Source organism: Pelodiscus sinensis, chromosome 5, assembly GCF_049634645.1.
Source record: "Pelodiscus sinensis isolate JC-2024 chromosome 5, ASM4963464v1, whole genome shotgun sequence".
Classification (NCBI taxonomy): domain Eukaryota; kingdom Metazoa; phylum Chordata; order Testudines; family Trionychidae; genus Pelodiscus; species Pelodiscus sinensis.
This window is the reverse complement of record NC_134715.1, coordinates 95207052-95221167: the sequence shown is the minus strand read 5'-3', so window position 1 is coordinate 95221167 and position 14116 is coordinate 95207052. Positions and strand designations below refer to the sequence as shown.

General features: G+C 37.9%; 1 protein-coding gene across 2 annotated transcripts in view; it reads right to left on the bottom strand.

Annotated features, from left to right (window-relative positions):
* Window positions 1-201: 201 nt before the first annotated feature.
* The window catches only part of ARAP2 (ArfGAP with RhoGAP domain, ankyrin repeat and PH domain 2), a 213755-nt gene continuing 199840 nt past the window's right edge, over window positions 202-14116 (bottom strand). The window contains exons 32-33 of one of the 2 annotated variants that reach the window (XM_006128750.4): window positions 6568-6699; window positions 202-2907 (exon numbers count right to left, since the gene is read on the bottom strand). In XM_006128750.4, the coding sequence (XP_006128812.2) occupies window positions 2554-2907; window positions 6568-6699 (486 nt within the window). In that variant the 3' untranslated portion in view covers window positions 202-2553. The other variant, XM_025187574.2, reaches the window with a different exon arrangement.

Sequence of the window (14116 nt, the reverse complement as noted above, 5' to 3'; positions counted from 1 at the left end):
TTAATATGAGTCCCAGGATTAGTAGCACTGGTCTGGAGACATGAATAGAAATAATTGCTACAACAATTACCACTGACTTGATGATTTTTTTTCCTAAAGAGAAAACCCATTTATTCTTCACTTCTTAAATCAGTTCAGAGTTTAGTGCAATACTGATTGAACATCAGATAATTTCAATAGAAATGAAAGACTCACAAGTAATGAATTTTAAATGTATTTAATCACACGTCCATTTTATTACAGAAGTTGTGTGTAAGTTAAACAGTGCCCCTGTTCAAATACTATTTATTACACATGTAGAAAACATTGGAAGATTATACATTAGGTGAAATATTTTCACTGATGACCTAAGAGCCTAAGTCCAGGCAATTTAGTCACAATTGAAAAGTAAACAATATTCAGTTTGAATTTTTTCAAATAAGTAGCTTTTTTCCCCTTATATTTTAGTACCCTTTGTAGCAACTGTCCGAGCAATGGTCAAACTTGGAAAAGACTTTCTTCCAGTATTTTAGTTAAGATAAAATAACATATTTTGGACAAACTCACCCAATACACATTAATGTGGGACTCCAATGGTGCATGAAATCTCTGCACTTGAGTAAATAACAGTCTTAATGACACAATAAAAGATCGACTATACAATAAGCTTAAGTCAACACTGAAAAATACAATGTAGAAATACATGAATAACTGTAAACAGGAAATTCAGGACCAGCCTCAGATGGACAGTGTAATCACTTGGCAGAAATATCCTTCCCTGGAACCCCACAAAGATAGACCCTGATTCAAGAAAACAAATAAGAAAATAATTCACATTCAACACTCCCTTAAGTAAATGAGACTTAAGCTCATGCTACAAATTAAAACTAACAAAATAATCAAAAGTGCACATAAAAAAATGTACAAACCTACATTTGGGTTTAATAACTTTGCCAAACAGAATAAGTGCAAAGTGAGTGAAAGAGGAATGTTGCTACTGCTACATTCCAGCAGACTATTAAAAATAAAACATTATAAAAACCCTTTAAATGGTATTTTTTCAGCCCTTCCTTTCAGAACCTGCAGATTATCAAGGCCCTTGTATGCAGAGGGCAGCTTTCTCTTTCAGAATTAACTTCCTTCAGATTAATGTATTCAGTGCTAGCCACCATGAAAAGTAACTGTGATGTCACAATGTGCTTTTGACATCCATTCATCTCAGGAAAGATGAACAAGCTGAGTACAGAAGACAACTGCTTCTGTTTGTACAGAAATATGGCAACGGAAACAATCAGAAAATATGTTTGTTAATTTAAAAAGGACAATATTACACTCTAGAAAGTTTGATGAAATAAGGCAGTCTCCCTCCCCTTCCCAATATTAATGAATTAAGTGCTCCTGATGGGTACTAGACTGGTGCAGCCAGAAGCCTCAGAAGAGCTATAGCTTAGATTGCTTCCTCAGTGTATTGCTCCAGCTTGATCTTGTGGGACCACCTCTAAGGGTGAAAGGATAATATCATCTCCATGCTCATTTCATTCCTGACCATTCTGTGACAAGCTGAATTTGATGGGTGGTTTTGTGATTGGGCCATCTATTCATAAGCAAATTCATTTTGCATGTGATTATTGCCATTGAATAGCAATTTTGTCACTAGTAAGCTAGTCCCTTCCAGAAGTGGGACCTAAAGATGAAAGTTCTGCCTCACATTCCTGATTGTATGAGCTAGTCATTGCCGTAGACACACTTTCTTTAAATCTATTTCAACCTGCATAGCAGAAAGAAGACACTGTAATTTACATTTATGTAGTAGTTTAAATGAAATAAAGCAGCTCAGAGGATTTCTCATTTCTGTCCATTTTCTTTTTATTTTCATCAAATGTGCTAACTTCTTTACGGTCGTCTGTAAATATGCTACATTTACATTATATAGGAATAGTTTTAGGGTATGAGAATCAACCTGGTGTCTCAATAAGTATTCTTTCCTTTTTTTCCCCCCTCTCTCTCTCTAACTTGATGCCACTGTGTCAGAGGCTAAGTCTATGTAAACAGGTATACTTACAAAAATACAGAAATGCAAGAGGATATATAGATTTGTCATCAGATCATATGTTATTTATACTTATATATTATTAGACAATCTCAATATACTTTTGCACTTTGGTCCCCTTTTATAAGAAGATTTCTCTGATAGTTACAAAAAGAGTTCTGAACATATAGAGCATAAGCATACTATACTTAACATTTAATCCATCTTCTGGTTAGTAAACTACCTTAAATTTTGCATTAAAAATGATGAGTGAAAATCTAGTCCCATTGAAGTCAGTGACAAAATTTCCACTGGCTTCAAGTTCCAAGATTTCACAAAAGGAACTTTATGGACTTAAAAAGTTCAATCTTAAATTATGTTGTGTTACCAGCACATACATACTTGTCATTTAAAAATCAGCAGCTGTATATAAATACATTTTATAGTCTCTATCCTGTACAGTCTGTATACAGACTTTAACAAACAAGTGATTAATTGCCTGGAATAATCAGGTTTTTTGACGTCTGCCTCTTACAAAATCAATTTTAGGTTTCTTCGTGGAGGGCTCTGTTTTTCTGCAGAACTGTGTTTAGTTCCTTAATAACACTTGGTGGCAACTTATCAGATTCCAAGTTAGATTTGTTTGTTTTGTTCTCATGTTTCTTCAGTGTCCTTGATTCCTTCGAGGGCCTCTTGTGCAAGTCAGCAACGTCGGTACCTGTGTCTTCAACGCAGATAAAGCTTCGATGTTTTTTCACATGGTTTTTCATTTTCTCCTCCTTGCGCTCTAGGCATTGTGCCACCATATGTGCTTTTTGTTTTAAATTATGTTTTCCTTCTACTGTGTCATTTTCCTCTTGATCACTGTATGTCAGCTTTCCAGATTCCCATTTAATATGCTGAATAAAGACAAGAAATCAAAAATAAAATGGTTCAAATTAACACACTAGTGAGTAACATTTAAATTGTGAGTTTGCCTCTGTACCTAACATAGCAGCTTACAAGAAAAACCTATTTTGGTAAGAGTGGGGCAGCACAGCTACTAATTCTGGCTAAATAATTGTGTAGGAAGGCATGGCCAGGCCTGACTCCACATGCATATGAACCAAGAAGCAGAGCTGCTCACACTGTGCCAGATAAGGAATGAATGCACAGCCAGACACTGCATCACCCTCTCAGACACAGCCCTTTCCCCTGCGCTCTGACCTAAACCCCTCTGTACACACAGCCCCCAGCTACTGCCTGCAAGCACTCTTAGCTGTCCCTTGATTCTGCACATAGCCTAGCTACCTTGTCTGCACTCTGAGCTACCCTCCTGCCTGCACACCCCGCCTTGGCTATCTCCTGCCTCATGCCTGGAGCTGGCTGAAAGGCTGAAAAATGAAGATACCATAAGAATGAGCTCACGAACATAAGTCCCCTGCAAGGAAAAACAAGCACAACTATCCCATTAAGACAACTCCTGGCCTGTAAATTATCTCCTATTTTTATTTACAACATCTGGCTCTCTTCTAATTAGTTGAGAGTAGGATTGGGTCTTTACTTACACAGCAGAGAAATTCGTATTTTACACTAAAAAAACTGAACACACAAAAGAGTGTTCAATGTTGGACTATTTTGTTTTAAAATGAAATAAAATGAAATTGTTTTAACAACATTCTTAACATTGTTGTGGTGCTTATTGTTCAGTTTTATATAGAATTGTGTTTTCTTGTTTGAACACCATACATTTTGCTCTCAACATTTTTTTTAAAATGTAGTTTTACTAAAACTGTCTGATTTTAAAGATCATAAAGCATTTTTTTGAGTACATATTGCTGGGGATTTCTACTATTACAGTTATTAACATTAAAATGAAAAGGAAACAAGCACATATATATAAACTATGTAATGATTACAATTAATAATTTTCCTCGAAAGTGTTAATAGTAAGCTGCAGCACTTACTCCAGGTACACAGGGCATCAGAGAAAAAAAAGTGGGAGTCCCTGGCATAGGGGAGTTGAGCATACCACCGTTAACAGTGAACAACTTATCTGCATGGTTTTCTAGTCAAGGCAACAGCAAAAAGTTAGACATTCTTCAAAATCTATTCCAGTCCCATAACTTCAATAAAAAGGAGGAAAAGAGAACAAAATACATAGAAAGTAAAGTGAGTTCCCATCTTCAGTAGACTTTATTTACTGAAGTAGTCTCTCCTCAACTTCTTCACTTTTAGCTGAATCAACATTCACAGCATACTTAAAGGAATAAGAATATTGTGTTACTGCATTTGGGGCTAAATAAACAAATGATGTTTTAAAATCTTTCCCGGGAATTGCTACACAAGTCTGAAAGGAATTTCAGAAGCTGCCTCAAAACCTCACTGTGGTAGTAGTTCTGTCCTAACAGCTGTGGATGCGCTCATTTGATGTGTATATTAAGAATATAAGGTCTGATTAGTAGTTCTGCAAATCTCAACAAAGAAAACAAGGAGCAATCAGAGGGCTGGCAATGCTGGCTGACCCCCCAGCAGCTGCTAGTCAGTGGGCTGGGTATTGCAGCGCCAACCCCCTGGGAGGAGCTGCCACCTCCCCTTTAAGCTCCTTCCAGGAGGAGCATCCAGGGCAGCGCCACCCTTGCTGCCACAGGCCACCCTGGTAAAACCCACCCTCTGACCTCCCACCCTGAATCTAGGGTTGCTAGATGGTTTCAACAAAAATACCGGACACACTTGACATTACATCACAATTTATATTACGTCTTACATAGAAAATACCGGACATTTATATTTTCTCAATTTGTTTCCCAAAGAGAAAGCTCAAATACTGGACTGTCCAGTTCAAAACCGGACACCTGGCAACCCTACCTGAATCCTGTACTTCACAACCCCCTGCTCTGAGTCTCCTACTCCTGTCCTGTGTCCTGCATCTCCCAGTCCCCTGCCCTATCCCTTCACAGGGACCCAGGCAATACCCAGCAAATCCTCTAGTGTCCAACAACAAAGACTGGCCAAACCAAATTGTCCAAATTATATCCAAATAATAATTAAGTAACAATTCAGATGATGATGCACAAGAATGGACAAATCCATTTTTCATTCTCTCTTACCTGGTTTGGCTTTTCAAAACTAACAAGGCCAAAACAATAGGAGTCCTGTGACAAATTTATTTGGGCATAAGCTTTGTGGGCTGGAATCCACTTTGTCAGATGCATCTGATTTCAGCCCACAAAAGAGTATGCCCAAATAAATGTGTTACTTTTTAAGGTGCTACTGCACTTCTTGTTGTTTCTGCTGAAGCGAAGTAACTCGGCTACCCTTCTGAAACTTGTCAGTAAACACTTAACCACAAAGTACGTAGACAGAATTCAGAATACATACAGAGAACGGATTCTTTGAAGAACAAGGTACAATTTTTACCATTTACATAACACCTAGAATTTTACTCTTAATGTACTATCTCTACTGAAGTTGATGGAAGTTTCACTATCAACTAAAATGGGAACAGAATTTTCACCTATTTTTTCCCTTTAATACTCCACAATACTTATCCCTGACTGTCCAGATCCTGTCCTGTCTTGATGCACATATCATAGCTAATTTGCAATTTTGCTGGATATAGAGCTGGCTAATAATTGCTTAATTACACTAAGGGGAATATTTCTATTTTAGTTATTTGATGAACAGGTTGAACCTCTTTAGTTGGGCACTGTCAGTACCTGATGGGTGCCAAAGCAGAGAATTTGTCAAATCATGGGACGTCAACATTGTCTAGCAGCATTACCAACACTTGCACTGCTGACTGGGCTGACTCAATCTGGTTGGGGAGTGCAGGAGGTAGATGAACCTGGACCTGCCCCAGCCAAGGGACATGCACCCTTCCCTAGCTGTGCCTGCTGGAGCTGCAGTGGCAATGGAGAGACACTTCTTACCTGGTCCCAAGCTGTGCAGTGAGAGAGTGCTGAAGCTGTCCTCTCTCCCTGGGGCAGCCCTCATCCTCAGCCCCACCCCAGAGCAATGATACAAGTGAAACATGCATATTTTAAATTTATTTTCCAAAAAAACAAAAATTAATTGAGTTAAGGACCTGACTGACCAGTGCTGGGTAAATATTTTAGTTATGTTATAATTGAAATGTACAGTTAGTTCCATTTTTATTTAATTTACAAAAGAAGCCCTTTGCTATGGATATTCTAGGATAGATACCTAAAAGTGCAAGGCTGCTTTGGAGACAGGAAGAGGAATAATAGAGCACACGCACATGCACACCTGTATTATCAAAGACTTTATTTAAAACAAACTATTAATGTTTAGTAAAATTCATGGTTACAATCCCATTTAAATCTAATAAGTGTCTCTTACTAAAAAAAAATCCAGTGTTAATTTACCAACTTGACACAGAACTAGCTCATTATGCCTTTAATTATATTGTCCTAACTATTCCTTTAATGGCAGAACACTATAAAGGACACGGACATTAGAAACATCTACATCTCACATTTATCCAACTCCAGAAAAATAAAAGGACAGTTTACAAATATAGCATTGTAATTAAAGTTCAACTTTAACTACCGGCTTACCTCTGCATTTCCGCTGGTTTTAGAAATATTTTTCTCCTGCTGAATGGGAATTAAAGGTAAGCCTCCAATTTTTGGATTTTTAGTTATAGACTGTTTTCTTGCTTTTCCAGCTGGTGGCCATATATCACTGTGCTGTAGAAACAAAATTCTTTACTCCTGGTATGCAATTTTATTATGAATACATTTCTTTCCTTATGTATGAAATTGCCTTAGTAAGAATATATACTATGCTGTACTATAGTTCCACAGAAAACTATGACTTATTTTTAAGAGAACGGGAACATGTTTTTTTATAATTATGTTGATGATTCTGTAGGCGCTTTGGAATTTTTGCTGCAGGACTGCAAGATGCAAAGTGAATAGAGCTTTAAAGTCTCAGTGGATGGTCTATGTTCCACAGGTGTTCCCACCATACCATCTATAAAAATATCAAAATGTAACTACTGACAATAGAACAAAAAAGAATATTTAGGAAATAAAATATATCTATTTGATGTCTAGGTCCAAAATTCCAAATAAACTGTATATATAAGTGCAATTTTCTGATGCAATAGAAAAATAAATGTTTAAACTAAAGGGAACATTTATGCTACTAATTTATTAGTATAAATTAGCTGTTATAACAGTTATGGTATTTTCTTCCCCACCTCAAAGGATTAAATGTCCTCAGTAGAAAATACTTTAGTGTAAATAATTATGGATGGAATACAGTAGGAAGATTTAGGACTGCAATATTTAGCTGGTTCCAGACATCTCTTGAGGAAGATGTTCCACTGTGTAAAAGCAATCATTCAGGCACGAGGATTTGAACTTGTGTCTCATACCACTATGTGTGTACCCCTACAAATGGGCTATAGAGTTACTTACTTTCTCGGGCCCAAGGAATATTTAATTATTCGAACAAAGTGAGACAGTTTTACAGGAGAGAATGAAAGACACTCCAATGTAGTCAATGGCCCAGTGGTTTAAGCTACACCCAAGAGATGGGAAACCTAATTTCAAATCCCTGCTCCAAAATAGCCTAAGAGAGAGTTTTGAGTCTCGGCCTCCCACATAATGAGTATGTTAAGCATTGGTCTAATCATAGAATCATAGAGCTGGAAGAGACCTCAGGAGGTCATCAAGTCCAGCCCTTTGCCCAAGGCAGGACCAATCCCAACTAAATCAACCCAGCCAGGGCTTTGTTAAGCTGAGACTTAAAAACCTCTATGGATGGAGATTCCACCAACTCCCTAGGTTACCCATTCCAGTGCTTCACCACCCTCCTAGTGAAATAGTTTTTCCTAATGTCCAACCTAGAACTCTCCCACTGTAACTTGAGACCACTGCTTCTTGTTCTGCCATTCGTCACTACTGTGAACAGCCTTTCCCATCCTCTTTGGAACCTCCCTTCAGGAAGTTGAAGGCTGCTATCAAATCCCCCCTCACTGTTCTCTTCTGCATACTAAACAAACCCAAATCCCTGTCTCTCCTCATAGGTCATGTGCTCCAGCCTCCTTATCATTTTGGTCACCCTCCACTGGGCCCTCTCCAATGTGTCCATATCCTTCCTATAGTGGGGGGCCCAGAACTGGACACAATACTCCAGATGTGGCCTCACCAGAGCTGAATAAAGCAGAACACCATCTATCTCTTCCTCTTCTTTTGTAGGGGTTTAGATATCCTTTGGCACATGGGAGTCTACTAGAATGGTCCCAAAAGCAATATAGCTGTGGGACGAATTACCTATTGTATAAATAACATAACATGAAGATATACCTATCTCATAGAACTGGAAGGGACCTTGAAAGTTCAACAAGTCCAGTCCCCTGCCTTCAAATCAGGACCAAGTACCCTGACAGATTTGCCCCAGATCCCTAAATGGCCCCCTCAAGGATAGAACTCACAACCCTGGGTTTAGCAGGATAATGCTCAAACCACTGAGTTATCTCCTCCACCCCTGAGAGTTTTGCACTGAACAGCAGCAGGAGATAGACAGCTGTGCGCATTCTCACTCACTGAAATATAAGCCTCCCAGGAACTTTAATGATGGAAAACCAAAGCACCAAGGCACTTTAAGGTGGTCAGATGGAGCCTAAACATGAGTCTTCATTGCTTAATTCCACTTGTGATTTTAATAGATTGGGAAATAACTAAATTATGAAAAAAAAAACCTAGTAGCCCTGTGGCACCTTAGAGACTAACAAAAATATGTAAAATCACATATTTATAACTCATTCAGAAAATTAAAATTTACTTATTCATAGTTATGACTCAAGTAGGTGTCTCTTGTCAACAGAAATATATCAAACCATCTTTATCTTTTCAGACGATAGACTTGTAATATATGAAATACACCTTGTAAATATTATTCAACAGCAGAGTCTATATATAAGCATGGCAAAGCACAAAGAAATAAGCATAAGAGAAAGAGTATGTGTATGCTGCCATTAGTACATGGTCTCTAAATTCAGACAAGGTATGTTCACGTCCCATACTTATAACTTGGAAATTGCCTTTCACTCTTCCTTCTTGGCATTCCTAAATCTCGTAGCTCATTCCAACACAGAATATTATCACTAAAAAATCTAACTATAGTCAAGCCCTTCAATACAATCGCATCTGCTCTAATCCTACTGACAGACCAGAAACTTCAGGATCTCTACCAAGCTTTTATAAACCTCAATTACCCACCCGGAGAAATAAAAAAACAAATTGAAAGAGCCAGACGAATACCCAGAAATCATCTACTTCAAGACAGACCCAAGAAAACCAGCAATAGAACACCACTTGTCATCACCTATAGCCCTCAACTTAAACCCGTCCAATGAATTATCAATAAACTACAACCTATACTGGAACAGGATACTACCCTCGGAGAGGCTCTGGGAGACAGACCCATAGTCTCCTATAGACAACCACCTAACCTCAGGATGATTCTTACCAACAACCATAGGACATACCACACTAATACCAGCCCTGGAACTTTTCCTTGCAACAAACCCCGGTGACAGTTTTGTCCACATATTTACTCTGCTGACACCATTATCGGACCTAACCATGCCAATTACAAGATCAAGAACACATATTCCTGTTCATCCAGAAATATAATTTATGCCATCATGTGCCTAAAGTGTCCGTCTGCAATGTATATTGGACAAACTTCTCAGATACTTCGCCAAAGAATCAATGCACATAAAACAGACATCAGGCTCTCTCACAGTGAGAAAACTGTTGCTTGCCATTTTAACCAGACTGACCATTCTCTCAATGACCTTAAAATATGTATATTTCTTCAAAGACATTTTAACTCCAGATTTCAAAGAGAAGCCTCAGAACTGTCATTCATGCTTAAATTTGACACTTTGTGTATAGCTCTTAACAAAGATGCTAATTATCTCACCCGTTACAAAGATAGCTTCGTCAATTATCACCCCTAATGTCATTACCTCACAGACACTAATCTTCCCCCCTCATCCCTCTTCTGTTCTTAAACCTGATTCGTCATTTTTATGTGTGGTCACTTTTTTTTTAATTGTATCACTTTGGTATATATGGTTGTGCCAATTTTCTTCCACAATTTGATCTGAGAAAGTAGGTCTGGCCCATGAAAGCTCATCACCTAACAAACCATCTTCTTAGTCTTTAAAGTCCTGTCTTTTGTTTTAACTATTCCTTAGTTATCCCATTAGTCCCTGATGGATTTAGTAAGGTGGAAGGTCTCGTGGAAGGCTGAGTTCAGAGAAACAGGCAATATTTGCGCTGCATTTATCTGAGAATGGCTATTGTGATGATGTAGAATGTTGTTTCAAAGCAACTGGAGAGACAATTTTTGGTGCTCAACTTACAATGATTTCTGAGTTCTTCAAGGGCTCCCTCAACTTTTTGATATTCTCCATCAAATATAATGCAAAAAAAATCTTCATGTAATTATTAGTTTAAAAAGGTCACAGAATAAATTGGTTTTCATAAAGAAGCCTGGAGAAGAAACCAAACCATGCCAAACAACATTTCTTCTTCTAAGCAAAGGAGCAAATTTCCCTTAATTGCAGTATTATGTAGAAGAATTACTGCCCGTGTGTGTGAAGGGTAACTTTATCCAGTTGCTAATTTTGGCTTTATTTGTGAGCTCCACAATATGCTCAGAGGAATACATGCACACAGAAATAAGAACTGGAAAACACCTTTTTTTGGTCCATCTTTCCATCAATGCCTTATTTTCTAGATAGCTATGTTAAGTGCTTTTTGTACACACTAATTTTATTACATTCAACAAAGGGCTTGTACCATATCCCAATGGGATATTCATGCCACATTCTTAAAGAAAACAATGATCTTATTTTATATTTTTTTAACTGCTTACCAATCAAAATACAAAATGAATAATCTCCATACTAACCCAAACTTCTCCAAATTAAGCAAGAGAACTAGAACAATTAGGTTATAACGGAACAAAATTTATGACATTATAGTACCTACTTCATCAGAGGAGGGAAAAAAAGAAGAATTAATATGCAATACCTTCCCTGAATGCCAAGCTATGCAACTAAATAGCAATTGTTTCTAAGGAATAAAAGAAAATGGGTCTCCATCACCAAGTTAAGCTTCTTTCACGTCTAGCTGCAAACAAACTATCTTTGGATAATTTAATGCAAATATCTTGACACCTCTATGTCTTCCATAAAATCACCTGGAAGTTTAAATCTAAGTTCAAAACCCCACTCAAAATATCCTATTAACTAAAAACCTATTAACAGAAATGTTCAGATACTATGGAAATGTGTGTTGTATAAGAACAGAAAGCATTCTAACCTGGCTATAATTGAAATGTTGACTCAGGATAACAAATCCAGTTTATAAACTTACAATGTTTTTTTTTTCTAATCTCCAGTGGTGATGGGGGTTTACTTCACACTAGATGCAACCACTTGCATGTATAAAGCATTCTGATATTTTATGATAATCTTTTGGAGCATAACTTACTGCACCCTCACATGTTAACGTAACTGCAAATAATATTTTACCATGGAAAAATAGATCAGTTGTGTCTCATTACCACCTAATGGCACAATTAATTCATGGTGTTATTACATCTGCTAAAGATCACAATGCTGAATAAAAATGCTCCCTCATTACAGCCTAATATTGTTAATTTATATACTGCATATAATCCATAATGAATTTTCAAAGAAAAATAACTGAAGAATATGCTAAAGTTAGGGAAAGGTAGCAACATGCATTCTTCTTTTAAACAATTCCCAAACGATATGAACTGCTTCTGTAAGTCTGCATTCCAGATTGATTAAATAAACAAGCTTCACTGTACACTTGCTGGTCAGAGTTGTAACATTATCTTTCTTGTGATCTTGCATCAATAGGGCTTGGACAGAGTTACTAAGCTTTGGATGAGTTGTTTTTAAGCAACCTATGTCAATAACCTGTGAACCTATTCATTGAGACACTACCCTTGTTATCCCCATGAGATGTATTTCAGATTTGGTAGCTGTTTCCATGGAAACCACAATAGTTATTTCACTTGAAGGAGCTGAATAAGACAAGGTTTTGAAAAGTGTGTTGCTTCTAAGACAAGCATTACACATCCCACTCTCACTATTTACAAAGGTCAAAACAGATTCTCCTTCAAAGTCTATGATTAGGTATTGCAATAATCATGCGCCTGGTTCTGTATTATATACTTGGTACACAAGCAGGATAATCATATATATTTAATTTTTATTAAAGAAGGTACATTCACAACGAAATTTCTTTAAATCAAATGACAGATGGCAAGAGCAGCTAACTATTACATTCTCAACCTTAATATTGCCGTAAAAGCACACAACACAGGAAATTCTAAACAACTTATGGCTCCCTCTGCAATCAAACCTCCTTGAACATACTGCATTACATTGTTTGATATTGCTATAACAACTTGAAGAAAAAGGAAGCCACATTTCATGGTGACATCTACTTTCACATTTGTCACATGTTTATTTTCTCATCTTCTCCCGAGGGGATCAGCGGAATGTTTTGATTTGAAATGTATATACACACACCCACTGCCATATGTTTCCGTTACAGAAAGAAAGATTAAAGAAATGTTTGGTGCACTTAGAGTGGAAGGTGGTGAGGTTTGTGATGCTCCTTAACTCCTGGAGAGTCCATTCTAGATTCATGGGTCAACTCCTGAGAAAGCTCTGCAGAGACAAGCTTTACATAAAGTCAAAAAGACTTTCAGGTTAAAAAAAAACACCTTTGATCAAATTATAAAAATGAAATGTGTTACATCCTGAAGTTTATTAACTATAAAAATGTCCTCTCCTCCTGTTTAGCCACAGTGTGTGTGAAAGGGTATATTTATAAGTAACCACCTTCCTAGTGAAAGTTTTTTCTAATAGCCAACCTAGACCTCCCCCACTGTAACTTAAGACCATTGCTCCTTGTACTGCCATCCGTCACTACTGAGAACAGCGTCTTCTCCATCCCCTTTGGAACCTCCCTTCAGGCAGTTGAAGGCTGCTATCAAATCCCCCCTCACTCTTCTCTTCTGCAGACTAAATAAGCCCAAATCCCTCAGTCTCTCCTCGTAGGTCATGTGCTCCAGCCTCCTAATCATTTTGGTTGCCCTCCATTGGACCCTCTCCAATGCCTAGAATTGGACCCAATATTCCAGATGTGATGAATAAAGGGGAATAATCACTTCTCTGGATCTGCTGGCAATGCTCCTCCTAATTTACCCTAATATACCATTAGCCTTCTTGGCTACAAGGGCACATTATTGACTCATATCCGTCTTCTCATCCACTGTAATCCCCAGGTCCTTTTCTGCTGAACTGCTACCTAGCCAGTCCCCAGCCTGCTACCCTAGTCGGTCCCCAGCCTGTAATAATGCTTTGGATTCTTCCATCCCAAGTGCAGGACTCTGTACTTGTCCTTTTTGAACCTCATCAGATTTCTTTTGGCCCAATCCTCTAATCTGTCTAGGTCACTCTGGACCCTATACCTGCACTCCAGCATATCTACCTCTCCCCTTAGTTTAAGTCATTAAACAACTTGCTGAGGATGCAATCCATCCCCTCATCCAGGTCATTAATAAAGCTGTTGAATAATACCGGCCCCAGAATCAATCCCTGGGGAACTCCACTTGGAACCAACTGCCAACCAGAAACAGAGCCATTGATCATTAACTGTTGGGTCCAACAATCTATCCAGATTTCTATCCAATACTGAGGTTGGATGTGAAAGTGTAACCATGTAAATAGTTAACTGATGAGCCCTGGCTCATTTGTTAATGTTTATGGTTACATGATGGCTCCTGATATCCTGGGGAACTGGCAGTCACCTAAACTGTAAAATGTAATACTCTCTTATGAAGGGATTACAAAAGCCAACTTTTTTCAACTGTTACAGGCAGTAACTTTGCCAAGAAGCACCCTGAATCCTTATGGGAAAAAAGCAGAAAAAAACTCATGCAGATGTAGCACCATTTTCAAAATTCACACTACATGGCTGTGTGTGCAGTTATCCACTCTGGGTGAAATTTCCCCATCTCCTCCCCTCTAGTTCTTTT